Source organism: Tyto alba, unplaced genomic scaffold (assembly GCF_018691265.1).
Source record: "Tyto alba isolate M040663 unplaced genomic scaffold, T.alba_DEE_v4.0 Super-Scaffold_16, whole genome shotgun sequence".
In the NCBI taxonomy this organism is placed as follows: Eukaryota; Metazoa; Chordata; class Aves; order Strigiformes; family Tytonidae; genus Tyto; species Tyto alba.
The window spans coordinates 18362802-18379086 of record NW_024881278.1 but is presented as its reverse complement, the minus strand read 5'-3'; the positions used below and the strand labels follow the sequence as shown (position 1 = coordinate 18379086).

The 16285-nt window shown below is 39.7% G+C and overlaps 1 protein-coding gene across 9 annotated transcripts in view; it reads right to left on the bottom strand.

Annotated features, from left to right (window-relative positions):
* Nucleotides 1–16285, bottom strand: part of USH2A (usherin) — a 428153-nt gene that overhangs the window by 36362 nt on the left and 375506 nt on the right. For all 9 annotated transcript variants that reach the window (XM_042789369.1, XM_042789365.1, XM_042789371.1 and 6 more), the window contains 3 exons: nt 5826–6053; nt 3468–4984; nt 2135–2456 (listed from right to left, as the gene is read on the bottom strand). In XM_042789369.1, coding sequence (XP_042645303.1) covers nt 2135–2456; nt 3468–4984; nt 5826–6053 — 2067 coding nt within the window. The remainder of the gene's footprint in view (nt 1–2134; nt 2457–3467; nt 4985–5825; nt 6054–16285) is intronic.

Sequence of the window (16285 nt, the reverse complement as noted above, 5' to 3'; positions counted from 1 at the left end):
GTAGCAACTGGAGAGACTAATGTGATAAAGCAACTTTTTAGATTTCATTCTTCATGGTTTCTGGCTACCAAAAAGTACACAACAGTAGCAGTGGAGCAGAGCTACCAAAGAATCTGATCTGTACAGTGCACTCTCATCAACTTTGCAGATGACACCAAACTGGAGGGGACCAGTTGATATGTTGAAGGGCAGGTCTGCCATTCAGAAGGGCCTAGAGGAATGGGTCATCAGGAACTGTATGAATTTCAGCTAGACAAATTCAAACTCTTGCTCCTCGGAAGGAATAACTCCTTGCAGCATTACAGGGTAGGGACTGACCAGCTAGGGAGCACCTCTGCTGGAAAGGACCTAGAGGTCTTAGCGGATAGAAAGCTGAACATGAGCCAGCAGTGTAATCTGGCAGAAAAGATGGCCAACAGCATTTTAAGCTGTTTAACAGGACCATAGCCAGACAATTAAAGGAAGTGATTACATGCCTTTACTTAGCATTTGTTCCGTTTTGGACCCCAAACACAAGAAAGATATTGATAAATTGGAGTGAGTTCAGTGGAGGGCCACCAAGGTCATCAGGGTGTTGGAGAGCTTGGCCTATGAGAAGAAGCTGTGGAACAGGGGCTGGTCAGCCTGGAGGAGAGATGACTTTGGAGTGACTTGATTGCAGTCCCCCAGCACCTACCCACAGGCTAACAAGAAGGTGGGTCCAGGTTCCTCACAATGGTATGTGGTAGGAGGGGGCAAGAGAAAACAGGTATAAGTTCAAGCAAAAGAGGTTCAGACTGAATGTAACAAAACCACTTTTTCACAATGAGGACAGTCAAGCAGTGGAGCAGACTGCCCCGAGAGGTTATACAATCTCCCTCCCCTGAGTTTTTCAAGGTGCAACTGGATAAAGCCCTTTACAACCTTATCTGACCTCTTAACTGACCCTGTTTTGAGCATGAAGCTGGACTGGATGGCTTCCTGAGAGCTCTTCCAACCTGAATTATCTTGTAATCTTATAAAACAAATGAGCCTGTAAAAGAAAGATTGTCACCATCTTGAAGGAGCTCAAGAGGCAGAATGTACTGTGTTTCATATATATCAAAACAAATCCACGTGTGAACAATTTTTTTTTTGTTTTTTTTTTTTTTTCAGGAAAAAGGTGGTAAAGACATTTGAGCATTATCAAATTAATTTTCAAGATATATCATGTGTACAAATATTGCACACAGAATTAGTGAGGCTTACTGGTATCCTGTTTGGTAGCAAATAAGTGTGCCTATTCAGAGACAACACCATATTCAAAAATCAGCCTCATCCTGCTACTATACTACATCCACTTACTTTTTAGAAACAACAAATTCAAGTCTGTTTTTTGGTGGGGTTCTAAATTCCATTAACATATAAAAACTTGGGAAAGATTTCAGATGGTTATAAATAGCAAAGTTCTTAGTTCATATGCTGTAATCAAGTAAAGCTCTACATTATCACTAATGCTATATGATTAAAAAAGATGCTGAAACTTTTAACTTTGACATAGGAAACAGTTACAGGTGGAAGAATGGCAGAACTGGTCACCTTGCTTTATCTTAGCCTTACAAGAAAAACAATAGTCAAAATATCTATGTGCATGAGAAGTAACACCAACCGTCAACAGCAACTTAATTTTTCACCACCTACAAAAACTGCTTGTGACCCTAACGTCTAATTTAAAAAGAAAACAACCTCAGTCCCTCTTGATGTAAACTACTTAAGATCATAGAGTAAAAATTAATTCATAATAGATTGGGGAAGGATGGAAAAAGAAAGAAAAACTAATGAAATGAAGCTGCCTTTTAAGAACTAGAATTTCACAATACTCACATAACATTAGAGCCTTGCAAAAGCTCTGGAGGGTACACAAATATTTAACATACAAGAAACACAGGCACTTGCTATTAAACTAAAGAAAAAATGAATGCTGAATGAATGTATTGCCTGTGCAAAATTATTTTCTGCTTCTCAACTATTTAAATACATTAACAATAATCACTCAAGTATCACAATAGTATTAATATATAGAAATGAGATGTGTATGCTTGTTGTACGTGTAAAGTAAGGTTCTCAAAGCGTACTGAAATCATAATCAGAGCTGCTAAATGGCTTCAATTCCCACCTGATATTCGTATTCTGTGTAAGGCATCAACTTGTCATCTTTGAAGGAGGTTGAAGAACCATTGTAGACAAGCGCAAGGTCTAAATTTATGTGGGCTTGAGTCGTTCGCCTTCTGTAAAGTTCATAGTATAAAATCTTCCCGTTTGGCTGCTGTGGGCCAGTCCACAGGATGGAAGAAGTAGACTGGAAGCCCCCAGCTGTTGTCTGTATTTCGATGACAGGGGCAGGCTGCGCTGCCGGGGGTGCCTCCAGCGTCTGCACCGATGCCCACTCACTGGAGGCACAACCCAGTGCTGTGCAAGCTTGGAGCTGTACTTCATACCTTTGGGAACACAAATAAGGAACGAAATGATTCAAACACTGCAAATACAAATATAGACTGTGTGTGAGATCTCGGGGACTTCTCAACTTATTGTCTTGGGTTTTGACATTTTTAATAAGAAAACAATTTGTATGAACACACAGATTATACACTGTGCCTTGTGTAGCAAAAAGGAAGAACGCTGTCTTCTGGGTTTTCATTTGTTATTTTTGTGTCAGAGCAGAGTAAACATCTGCAGGAGTCAAGTGATCAAAATCGTTTTGATTTTGATGATATGAATCAAAATGATGATTCATTGTAGGAGATGATTTGGATATCATTTGAGAGCTATACAGCTTCACTTTATTACTCTTCTCTCTTTGGATTTAGATTAGTTATATGTAAATAGTAGACAGACTTATCAACCATGTAACACACACAAATTATGCCTACACAAATATATAAGGAAAGGTCAGGTAAATAACCAAGAATTAGTGTGGAAGATATTCCTTCAGTATCAAGTGTACTCCTTCTGTAGCTGAGGCTGGTACCCTCTCTTAAGTTTTAGCTTTCCCTTAAACACAAGTCGCTTGTTTTCAATTCAAGGGTGTGAGCACATTCCCGGTGCGACTCCATTAATCTCAGCTCAGCTACACTGTGAATGCGCTAGCTAACAGGTCTTCGGTCTCCCCACCTTAAGTTGAGCCAACTAAAACACTTTTTATTCTTGAATGCAGACATCTTGTGAAAGATACACAAGTACAAGATTGCAGGTTTTGGAGTCTGTTGCAGACTACTAAATTACATCTTGTATTAATTACAACCTAAGCCAACTCTATGCACTACAGCAAGATGATATATAGCTTGTGTTACTATCAAGTAAAAAGAATCCTGGTTTTATCATGTGCCTTTTAAGAAAAAAAAGAAAAAAATGGGTCTGACTATCAGTTTAAACAAGATGATCGAGCTGTCTGCCAACCCACTGAACCACCTTGCAGCAATTATTCAACAAACAAGGTCTTCCAGACTTACCTACTGTAGGGCTGTAGCTCTGCCACTATGTATGACCGTCTCAGAAAGGAAACATGAGATGCATCAAAGTCAATAGTTGTCTTTCCTGTTTCAACAGGCTTGTGAATCGAGATTGTGTAATTTTTAATGTCACCATTTACTTTGATAGGAGGATCCCAGGCCACCAAAATCTCCTTTGAGGACCATGCCTGCAACCTAGGGGGCAACATCCCAGATGGAGCAGAGGGGTTGGTTTTTATCTGAACTGATGGACTGGTCACACTTCCTTGACTGTTATTTGCAGTGACAGTGTAGCTGTACTCCGTGCCTGGCATTAGGGTGAAATCAAGATACCGAGTTTCCAGACCTGAATAAAGAAGTACGCCATCCCTCCTTAGCTCGTAGCTTGTGATTTTACCATTAGGGTTAGCTGGAAGCTTCCATGTGATTTCAATTGACTCCGAGCCCATGACAAGCAGCCTGGGAGCTTCCATATTTAATGGTGGAGCCTCCATGGTCATCACTGACTGGGATATGCTAGATGTGCAGCCCCCTGCAGTACAGGCAACCAATTCAAAATCATACTGCGTGTAAGGCTGTAGATTAGAAACCAATATTTGCAAATTTTTGCCAGGATAATACTCTTCATTGTTTAATTTCAATATGTACTTGGTGATATCTCCATTCTCTATATGGGGAGGTTCCCAAGATGCCTTGATTTGAGTGGCACTGACAGCCTGCAGAGATGGTGGGTCCACTAAGGCAGGAGCTTCTTCCAGTGTCTGTATTGCAGCTGCTTCACTGGTAGAGCAGCCACCCATTGTACAGGCAACTATTGCATAACTGTACAATGAATAGGGCAGTAAATCTTCATCCGTGTAGTTGAAAGTAGCAGCATCGAAGCTGAAAGGATGGGGAGCATCATTTTTTAGCAGTCTGTATGACTGAAGAATACCATTGGGCTGTGCCGGGGAGGCCCACAAGATGAGCACTTTACGGGGATTAACTGACACCAGGGATAACCTGGGAGCAGCGAGACCTTCTGGGGCACTTTGACTCGTCTTTGCCACTGTCCAAGAGCTGTTAGCATAGCCTGCTGAGTTCCAGGTGCGTATTTTATATTCATACATTGTCCATGGCTGTAAACCTTTATCGTTATATGTGAATGTATTACTTTCAGTGTTATATTCTGTGAAAACAATTTTCTCGTCTTCTGTTGTTGCTCTGTATCCTGCAGCATTTTCTTTTGTGCATCTGTGAATAACTTCATAGCGAGTTATTTTTCCATTTGGATTAATTGGCTGCAACCAGCTCAGTTCAATGTTGGTAGCATTCACTGCCTGGATTACAGGTGCCATCTGAGACACTGGGGGTGTTTCATCTGTTCGGATGGGTTGGGGTGGAGAACGAGTGCAGCCTGCAGCGTTGCAAGCCTCCAGTATGAGGGTATAGAGAGTGTATGGCTCAAGGCGCCTGAAGAGGAACTGGCGAGATAAACCACTGTACTCCAGGTTGTCATCGCTGAAAATGTTGTAGGTCTGGTGAATAAAGAAAGAAAGAAAAATTAAAAAAAAAGTCAGGGAGTGAAGAAAGGACAGAAGCCAGGATAAAAGGGGGGGGGGGGGAAATCCAACAATTTTTATCAATAAGCATTAAGTGAGACGCATAATCTTCGCAATAGGGTACGGACTATTAACCAATGATTCAGAAACTTTCTTCCTTACTAGTAAGAATCAGCACACAAATCATTGATACAAAAGGAATGTTTTGATCCAATTTTCATTTTTTTTTTTCATTTTGGATGCAGTAATAAATCACTTAGTGACAGTTTTCATTATATTTTATTTGTTTGTTATTAAGTTTCATTGGGAGGCTCTCATGGGCTAACACAAAGCTTCTTGCAGACTAACTCTAGAGAAAATCACTTAAGAAAAAGATGCCAAATAAACCACTCTAGTTGCAAACCTTGTGGGTAAAAGTTTACACTCAGTCAAAACCATTGAGATAAAACAGGTCCCAAATTTCAGAGCAACATTCTGTCAAATTCAAGTTTTCTAGAAACACATTTTAGCAACGTCTAATGTACATCAAGTAAGATTATGAGATTTCATGTGTAGCTTTCTATACATTAAATGAACAGTCTGGTTCACTGTAAATGAACATTTACAGTCATGGAGTAACATAGGAATGTTAATACTCATTTTAATATAACCACAAGCAGAGAGCACCCACTGAGTGCTTTGTGCTTACATAGGACTTCTGTCATATTTTAAAGTGTATTGCATTTGATTGAGTCCTTTTCAGCAAAAATGTTTGAATTTGACATTCAGCATTTTCCTTCTCTTTGTTGATCAAGTAAAGTGTCAAGATTAAGATTACCTTAATCATGCCATTGGGTTGGGAGGGCTCTGACCATTTTAGCAGCAGAGCCCTGCCATTTTCTTTCTTTTCCACCGTGAAGTTACTCAGGCCACTGGGTGAAGCTTCCAACGTGCGCACAGATGTCCAGGGGCTTGAAACCTGCCCAGCATTGTTTACAGCTACGACATGAATATGATATGTTGTGAAAGGTTTCAGTCCAAATAAATGAGCCTGATGCTTTGTTCCCTGGAGCAAGAATACAGATGTTTGAGTTAGTTAAAAAAGTAATCAGCATCTGTGGTTTATGTCACTTGGAAAACAAGGGCTCAGCTCTGGGTCACTTCTGACTGCTTTGCAGAATACCCCATTTGGTTACCAGGTCTTTTTGGTGGTCTTCCACAGCTGAACCTCAAAAACAAACTCTTAGGCTTTTAAAAAATACCTATTATTATGGTAGAGCCTTCAGAGCCAACTCCTGAGGAGTCCAAATCTCAGCTAGAGAACAACTTACAGTTTGTTCAGCATGTGTCTGAGCTTTGCTCAGTAAGGATGAGAGTGCCCGGTACTCTGAGGGATTCAAGCATGTGTAAAAACCTGTGGTATGTGAGTGATGCCTGCCTCTACAGGCTCCTTACATATCTTGTATGTAGCTGTGATATTTGATAGGCCTGTCGCCCTGTTCTAGCTACTTAGAGCATTGTAACCTAGATAGACAACAGCGTTTCCAAGAGCACAGTTTAATTTCCTTACTGAAAACAAACTCCTTAAAAGCAAAGGGGGTGGAGGGAGAAGAAAGAGGGAGAGGGGGGGAGGGAGGTGATAAACTGGTCTCTAAATCCCTGCTTTGTAAAGATGTCGCCTGAGATAAATTCACAAGGTAAGACCATTGTGGGGCAACCAGCTGCCTTACGAGACCCCTCCCTGTTTCTCCAGGTTGGAGGAAGCAGCCGTACTGCTGATGGGGTCTCGGCCATGTGGGCTAGGCCCTCCCTGGTGCCAGGCCCTCCCTGGCGCCGGCAGAGAGAGGCTAGGGGGAGCACGGCTGCTCGCGAACCCCACGGGGCTCTGGCAGGGCTGGAAGGGCTGGGGCTGGCCGGCCACCACGTCAGACCACGGCCCAGTGCAGGGACACGCGGGTGGGTGCAGACTGGGGGACGTCAGCCACGGCCAGAAGGGGCCACTGGCATCCAAGATGGCGGCTTTATCCAGCTTACCCCAAACAGCATCTGGTACAGACCTGAACTGCTCGGACAGGAGGCAAAGTGATTCAGATCTAGGCAGGAAGGCGATTCAGCCTTACAGTTTTATTTTGAACAGCCACGGAAGGTACAGTGGCTAACAAAGAACAGGAGTAACACGTTTCAGTAGGAGACTGTTCAGATTTGTCTCACCAGAGGAGCAAGGAGGAAAGGAGTTCAGCTGATTACCGATAGATTTAATCTCATTTTTAGTTGTGCTTTTGCATTAATTATACACATCTCAAGAAGGGGAGTGAGGGAATTCAGTTTCCTTCGTGTGGCAGAAACAGCTGAAGTCAATTTCCCTGTTGCAGTAAGTCATATAAAGTTGTTAAATGCTAACACTTCCAATTGTTTAATATTTAAACATTTGTTAAGCTATCAGACTCAGAAACAAATTTTAAAGAAATATTAATTTCTTTTTTTAAATATTAAAAGTTAGATCATAAATATTTAAATAGTTATTTTCTCACAACAATGAGTTAGTCTTTTAGATAAATATAGCCCAGCATTTGAATGACCATTATGAATATTAAATCTGAAGATGCCACAAGTACAGATTATAAACATACTTTTCTGATAAATGATTCCTTTTTCTGTTAAACAGGGCAAACACTAGCAAGATTAATAATGCAAAAAAATATAATTCCTTGTTAGGAATTCCCAGTCATCACTGCCAAAAAAGCATAAGCTCAAATGCAAATAGCAATCACCTCGAACAGATTATATATAAAAAAGCTCTGGCTGCTGTGGGACGTTTAGAGATATCTTTTGTCATAAGAAACATGGAAAGCATGTGGGCTATAAAGCAAAAACATATGTATATTGTCAATAGCAGCACCTGTTCAATTACAGTTTATTTCAGCATGGAGAATTTAGTTCAGCCCCTAGATGGCAATACTATCAAACACTTTTTGTAACATGAGTACTTAATGATTAACAACGTGCGTTCAGTCATCCAACATACTCAAGGCAGCCATTAAAAAAATAACAAAACTGATTTCATTATAGATTCTTTTAATAAACATTTATGGCTTAGATCCTTGAAAGTGGAAGCGTTCAAACTGCCATAGCCAAAAAACCTATACAGCCGAATGCAAAATTATGAACTGCAGGTTAAAGAACAGAGCTCAAATTGAAGTTCATGCTTAGCATAAAAATCTGGCATCAGAAATTATGTTGGCACAAAACATGATTAAAATTAGCTTTACAATTTGATGTAGTCTGTATTAATAGTTTTTATGAGGACAGTTATCTATTAGGTTTTCAAAACAGAACTTTTAAAAGCCTAAAATTTACATTCTATGGTTCGGAGGTGGGGATGGGAGGAAAGGAGCACACAACATTAAATTACTGTCCCTGAAACACTATATAGAGGCTCTTGGAAGGTACAAACACATGATTACAAACATCATACAAGAAGCAATGGCTCGGCTTTCTAATCAGCTGCATCATCAGGGTGGGCTTTCGTGACAGCAATGCTACAAAACACTTGATTTCTTTTTTTTTTAAACAGAAGAATGGCATATTTTTCATCACCCTCTGCCATTTTCCCTCTAAACCCCAGGATTTAATTATTTACAATCCTTGCCACACTTTGAAATGAAACAAGGATGGAGGGATTTCCTTGCCTGCAGTTCATCATGTTCTCTGGAGACTGCTAAACCATTCCTTCCAGGGATGACTTTTATCCCTGTCTCCTACAGATACTTCTTGAAGAGCAAATGGTTTACATGTATTCTTGTTTTGTTTGGTTTTGAAGTAAACTCAGGGGACATACTCCCAGAATACAGAGCCATGTTTTCTCCCCCTGAACTGCTGCCATTGCCATTTGTGAATTTACTCAGCTCAAAGGCTGATGCTGAAAAGAGGCTGGGTGGCTGTCTCAGTGATTCATTTTAAGAATTACTTTATGTCCTCCCATGATATTTTCAGCCTAGAAATACTGTCTTCCTGGAATGGTCAAATATAAATAGCAAAATACACCTTGCAAAGGATAGCACTGTAACCTTTGGCTTCAGCAGACAATGACACAGCCTTAAACAGGTGCAGGATCAAAATCATTGCTTGGAATATTCTCCCAGTCTTTGTCTGCAAAGCCATGAACTCATCTCACGTTTACACACGGTTAGCAGTCCAGATTTCATTCACCCTTAAAAGCAAACCAAGAAAACAAAATTTAATGCGAACATTAAGATATTCATAGGCTGACCATGAAATCTGATGGACTACAAACCCGTGCCCTCCTTTCTCTGTCTTTACTTTGAAGCATTCTCACTCATTCAGTCATTAAATTAAGAATAATCCAGCAAACATTTAAGTGTGTGCACTCTCACATTCCTCCTATAAGGCTCATCCTTTCAATGCAAACACTACAGAAACGGACACCTGAGGCAAGCTGTGACAGACCACTGTGACCTGGTCCCTGCGCTGCAGCCCAGAGCCCAGGCTTTTTGGGCAGCCCCATCCCCTTCCCTGGCACAGCCCTGCTCCAGGCAGGACCCCACCTTTAGTTTTGCTGTATAAAATGCTTCACGCATTGCCAGTGGCAGCACAAGCTGTTAACAGCAGCAAATACACTCCTCGGCTAATTCCACTCTTCTAACTGTAAATTAGGATAAAAGTTATTTAAAATAAAACCTTGTTTTAACACATTTTTCAAAACATAAAATGAGAGAACATGGATCATGAATAATGTATCCATCAAGATTTGCTTCAGATTGCCTTTTTTGTTTGTTTATTTTTTAATTCATGAGCACAGAAGTCACTTAAAGTCTGGAAACAAATTAGCATAGTCTTTCATGCCATTCAAAGGCAGCAGCATCCATAATGCAAGGTGCCTGCCTTCCTCGCTACCTCTCGGTCCTCCTCCTGGGCACGGGCAAGGCTGCGCAGCCTTCAAGGGTCTGATGATTTGACACTGCCTACTGTGATTGCTTTTGACTACTTGAAGTGCCCCTAAGGTGGCAACAGGGTCAAGAGGTCTTTGTAGGTTGAAAATGATCAAAAATTAGCATTGATCTGTAGCTGTCAATAATACTCTGCAAGGGTGGACTCTCTGCACAAATGTTTAAACTGCATATAACTACACAACCTAGTCATCTTTGAATATATCGATCTGATGAAGCAGCACTTTCCCATGGTGCCACTCTGGGCTTTTCCTCTTTTTTTCAAGGCAGGCCAGCTTACGCAGTTGCCCAGGTATCAGAGCATGAGTTCAAAACGTGACAGACAGAGCAGACCTCTGAACCACTGAAGAGCTGCCCAACAGGCAGCTTGCGTGTCTGTCCCTTCTTCAGGGGTAATCATCAAAACTCAGCAAATCATCATCAGTCATGTTAAGGTTAGGTTCTGGTTTCTTCTCTCTCCCTATCCTCTCTTCATACAGTAACCCCTATTTGGGAGATATCTTCGATAGCTGATTAATAAGCTAGCTCATTCTTTCCCTGAGTCTCTAACTCAGTGCATTGGACACTACCATGCTGCTAATGGTAGTAGTGGTACAGGATCCAAAACTGTTCTTTCATAACCCACAGACATAAGCGATGGGAAGGTAATTCAGTATGACATTCCCTTGCCTACAGAGGCAGAGATGCTGAACTCTCCTTGGACAAGGGAGGAGAAAGCTATGGTCTCCTGGCTGTCAGAACATTAAACCGACCGTCCTCTGACGTCAGTTTTCAAATTCTCCACCAAGGCAGTCAAACGGATTCCTCCACAAGTGACAGAAGTGACAGGGAATGCTGGGGCTTTTACTAAGATACTCAGTTTATCCTCAACTTCATGTTATCCTCACCTTTGTGTTATCCTCTTATCCAGTTCCCCATCTAATCCAGATTCTTTGCCATTTTCTGCAAAGCACTGGGAGCGCTTTCACCTCGACTCTGATGTTCACTCTTATTTCCCAGCCTACTTCTTAGTCCTGGCCTTCACTCTAAAAATTGCACTGAGTTCATATTCATATGCAAAATCCGTAACTTGTCCTTTGGCTTGCCTTCCTTCTTAGGCTTATATCATGCACACTGTGCCTTTTTCATTTAAAAATTTTACTCTATTCCTAAAGCCTTATGCTCAAATTCAGAAGGATGTAACTTATGAGTACACAAGTCATCTATGTGTCCCTTCCTGTAGCAGCATGGACTACAATATAAATTATTCCCATGGTAGTACTGAAAAATCTCAACAGTTAGGAAAACAAAAACCAAAGTTCTATTCATTTTACGAGAAATTATCTTGCCTAGAGGTGACAATAATTTCCATTTTTGCCAGAAATTGATGTTCCACACTTTATTTTCTTCCCAATTTGTGCAAAAAATAATTTTAGATTTCTTTTCATTAATTTTGTTTGTAAATTTCACTCTTAATAGTTTACATTTTAAGAACTTTGCATTTAATTTTAGAATTTTAAAATTGCCTTTCAACACACATTTTGCATTTTAAATCATTATTATATTATTATTATATATTAATTCATATTATATTTGATATTACCCAACAGGCCTTCAATAGCAATAACATGTACCATACCGGTGATCGTTTTTATGGTATATAAAACCCCAAGATTTATGAAAGAAAACGAAATTTTTTTTTTTTTTTTAAGTTTGTAAAATCAGACATTTCCTCATTAAAACTAAAATAATTTTGAAACATTTTTTCCCAAACAATATTCTTCCAAATTGTCTTTTTTTTTGAGCCAAAAAGGCATTCTTCCTTTCCCAGCCAGCTCTGAGGTAGGTTGATGAAGTCTTTTCTTCTACAGTGACTAGGAAATGGCATTTAGGAATTCATCATATCTGAGGTTGCTATTTTATAAATAATTTTAGGAAAAAATATTTTTTAAATATTTTAGAATGGATTGAAGTTACAAAGTAAAGCACATAAAATGGCTTCCTTATTAAAACATAAGGTTTTACCAGGTTTGATAAAAAAAAGCCTTTCCTTGAGATTCCTGGCAAATTTAATGCTTTTACATTTTTTTTTCCCAATTTTAAGAATATTTTTGTAATTTACTTTAAAAACAAATGGTATTTTTGCATTCCACATCAGAGAACACTAGTCATCTATCCTCTGTGACTCTATATTCCCATCCTTTCCTAACAGTACCATGCTAGTGGCCTTTTGTAATAAAAACCCCCTACTTTGCACATCCTGTTTCACTCAGCACATAACTGAATCATTTCATATGTGAAGAATCCTACACGGACTTGTAGACTACACCAGGGAGAAACCTTTAGAAACAGCAGTAGTCTAAGTTTAAAATGTTCTGTAAACAACAACAATTAATACCTGATATAGAAATATTACACTGCAATTCATTTTCCTCCTTTCTGGCAGAGCATGTAAGGAACTGTGAATTGCACATAGCTGAATCTGTCTAGCAGCGTTGGTGCCTATTTCACAGTAGGTAGTTTTCTTTCCTGGTGCACCTGGAAACCTGCTGCAGTCTCACTGAGCATCTGAATCCCCAGCTTTGACTTGAAAGCAAAGCACCCCAAAGAAAGTTAGGGTGCTTTGAACATTAAAATGAAATCAAGCACATTTCGCAAGTTGCATTCAGTCACTGTGTTGGCCTTTGGGTAGCAGTACACTTTTAAACCACCAACAATGTTGCACTTTTGCTAGGAAAACCTTTAAAAACATCTTTGAGCAAAGTCAATACTTGAATAGCTTTTTCCATGCTACTTCAGTATGATAAAATTGCTTCTCCTCTCTTCTCCCTTTTCTCTCTTTCTCCTATTCTCTTTCACAATTATTTATTTAAAATTCATCAAACATCTCTGAGTTCCACTTTCTCAAAAATGTGTTTGTATCTGTATAGATCTAATTTGTACTAAGAAATACTGAAATCCAAAAAGAGATTTTTCTGCACGACTAAATAAACCAAATAAACCAAAATATCAATGACATGACATTCCACTACAGACACCATCTAGAGGACGATGTCAACATGTTTTCCTAACATTAATATTTTATCTCTAACAACACTCAAAAGACCTACTGTATAATAAACCATAGTTTTGTACTTTCCTTCTTCCCCCCCGTCTCCCCTGCCATTTTTCCACTTTAAATCATGTTTATTATTCCTCACCATGAGAAAGTTATGGAGAAGGAAAGAAGAAGCACTTTCTATAAACTAGATACCTGATGGTACTGCTTTCCCCAAACTTTGGGTTTGGTCAGTTCAAATCTGACATCCTTATTTAACCTGAATGATATTTTTTGCTTTCAGTAATCATTCTGGATATGAAGACTTAGACTAAATTCCTCTTCAAAATAAGACAGGCAGAATATGAAGCAAAAATGTTAATACTATTTATCTGAGATACAATAAAGCATGAGATGAAATACTTAAACAGTTATGAGTCACTCAGTAAAATGCACATATATTGTATGTTCTGGTCTTCAGCTGAGTGGGGCTTGCTTTGTGGAAACCTGATGGAGTGAGAGAGGACAGAGCAGATAATTGAGCAAAGACTTCATGGTATATGAAATACAGCATCATATTAAAGTAATGTCAAACCCCATAGGATTGAGCTGGGAGGTTTTTGTCACATTCCAAACGCACACGCTGCATAATCTGGAAGCTGCATAAACTCATCAAGGCATTGCAGAACTTGAAATTTGTTGAGCCTACCTTGGTCACATGGGGAATGGGAATGAATGATCCTTCGGGTGGAGCTTTATAATCTGGGATAGAAACATATCTTCAGAGAAGGTAAAAAGCTAGGAAAGGCAAGCATGCAAACTCTGGCAGGGGTTTGTATCTCCGTGTTAGAGCTAGTGAAGTCATACAGCTGAACTCCAGGAATATGTTTAAAGTACCACAGAAAGCGCTCCTGCCAAGCAGCAAATTTCCATCCGCTATTCGTTAACATTTAGGAGCAGGGTTCCTCTCATGGATTTGTTCTATGTTGTCTGTAGGCATGGCAAAAGAAAGAAAAACCACTGCTGCTGTAAAATAGCAGCTAGAGCCTAAGGGCTCAAACCTGCAAATGGTAGGGGGCACGTCCCTTAATATGGAGCATTAGGGGGTTAATGTTATATTTTTTGTAATGCCATAAACTGTATTTTCCATTTGATATATTGGCTGATGGCCAGAATGAAGTTAGATGTCTTTCTGAGAACAAACAAATCTGGACTGCCACATCAGTACAGTCAGTGTCTTCTTAGACTCAAATTTTTCTTTTTCTAGTAGTGTCCAGAATGGCAGGTGACTTGCAGAAGGGCTTCTGTAATTTTAAACCAACGTAATGAAATCACGGATATTTTTGTTATCCATAGAAATGGATAATTTATATACCTGAACTTCTCAACTCAAGGTATCTTGTGGCAATCAATTTTGCTTTGTTGCAAAAAACCCCATGCTCTTGTCATTATCAAATGTTTTGGCTTTTGGTTTCACCTAAAGTTTTGTTTTTCAAGCATTGACATTGCTCCTCTATGACATTTGTAACTATATATATCTGTGCCATAAGCCGCCGCCTTCATCTCCTTTCAAATTACATTATATACGATATTGTGAAGTAAAGTGGCTCTGAACACTGTAAAGCATCTCCCACCTGATCTTAAAATGACCTGGGCACAGTATCTGAAGGTTTCTATTTTCTGTAAAATTTGAAAAAGATAGTTTGGCTGTGGTTTTGGTGAATGGAAAACATTGAGAGAAATCCCCTTATTTTTCCCCTGCAGAAGCAATTATTTTCAATTTTTGCTTCTGCAGAGATCAACAGCCATAATGGGGAAAAAAGAAATGTAAAGAGAAAAAAAAAAAGTTTGAAGAAAATCTTTAAGGGGACTTGTACAAGGACAATCTGAATTTTAACATACATTGCAGGCGAACTCCCACATCAGTTTCCTTGAAAATGCCACTGAATGTCAGTTGTGCTCCATAAAATTAAGACTTTGCAGTTACATATGACTTTTCATCATAGGATCTCACATGATGTTACAAATATTAATTAATTAAGTCTCAGGATATCCCCCTGCGTTAATGTGTGCAGCTTCAGGAAGCTATCATTATTGTTTTAGACCCCATTTTACACAGGTACAATGGATGTGTCATATTATTGTTAGATGCAAGCTTACTTTATTCCCTTTTCTCTATCATTCCGAGTCCTTGTCTGTCTCTCACCCAACACATGCAAAAAGAGCAGTTCTAACTGCTGCTAAGTAGAGGAAGATAACACAGCCTCAAGGCAATTCACAGCTTTAAATCCCTGCTTTCTGCCAACACAATGGAAAATAAAAGCTACATTTTAAAGGAGACTAAAAGGTTTTTACTTCCTACTGTTTTATTCTTTTTCTCTGCCCTGTGCTGAACAGTCCTAGCTTTTCGTTCAAACTTTGCCTGCTATGTATGTAATCACTTCTGAGAGATATTAAAAGGTAAGCATAAACAATTTACTTGGAGGTACATTATAAAGGCCAACGTTTAGTCTGAATGTATGCCTGAACTTAAAATGTCACCTTTAAAACGAACTGGGTATTTTAAAAAAATTATGGGCCAAAAAGTATACAAACCCCTATCTCTTGAAATGCTTTCCTTCAGCAGGTTTTTCACTCTTTCCCTTAATGCTTTACACTTCCTACATGAAAAGAGCTGCTCTCCAAATAGAGACAGGCTGAAAGTAAATGCAAGTGTGCAGGTAGCAGCTTGGGAAAGGTGCAGGGCGATTATGTCAATCCATGCCAGGAAGAAGAGATTCACTCTGCACCTTTTTGTACAGAGCAGTCACTCATAGCGGAAGGTGAGAAGCACACTGCTTATTCAGGTAGGGATGCCCTCTCTCTCCTGTAGCTGGAGAGTGCACCCTGTCTTCTGAATGTTAGCAGGGGATATTAATTAGGCGTATATTTAGGTGTACACTTTGGGAACATATCCCTCAGCAGTGCACAGCTTCCCACCAAAATACTGACAGGTTCAGCAGAGGTCTGACATCTTCCTTCCAGAATTTGCAGGATGTTCGCCCTGTTTGGAGTAGGGGATTGCTACAGGGGATCCCAGCCCCTACTGGTTGTATAAGCTAGTGGAAAGCCTCTACAAGTAGCTGAAAAGTCCCTGCATCATATGATGGCAAGAGGAACAAAAAGCTTGCTTTCCCATTGCAGCCGCTATGGACTGCACTGTTGACAATAACAATGAGGTCCGGTAAAGATCCCTTATCAGCTATGTCTTGCCACGTGAAGGCTCAGAATCAACTCCACACCAAGAAAAGGGTTGAAAAGAAGACAAGAAGAAAG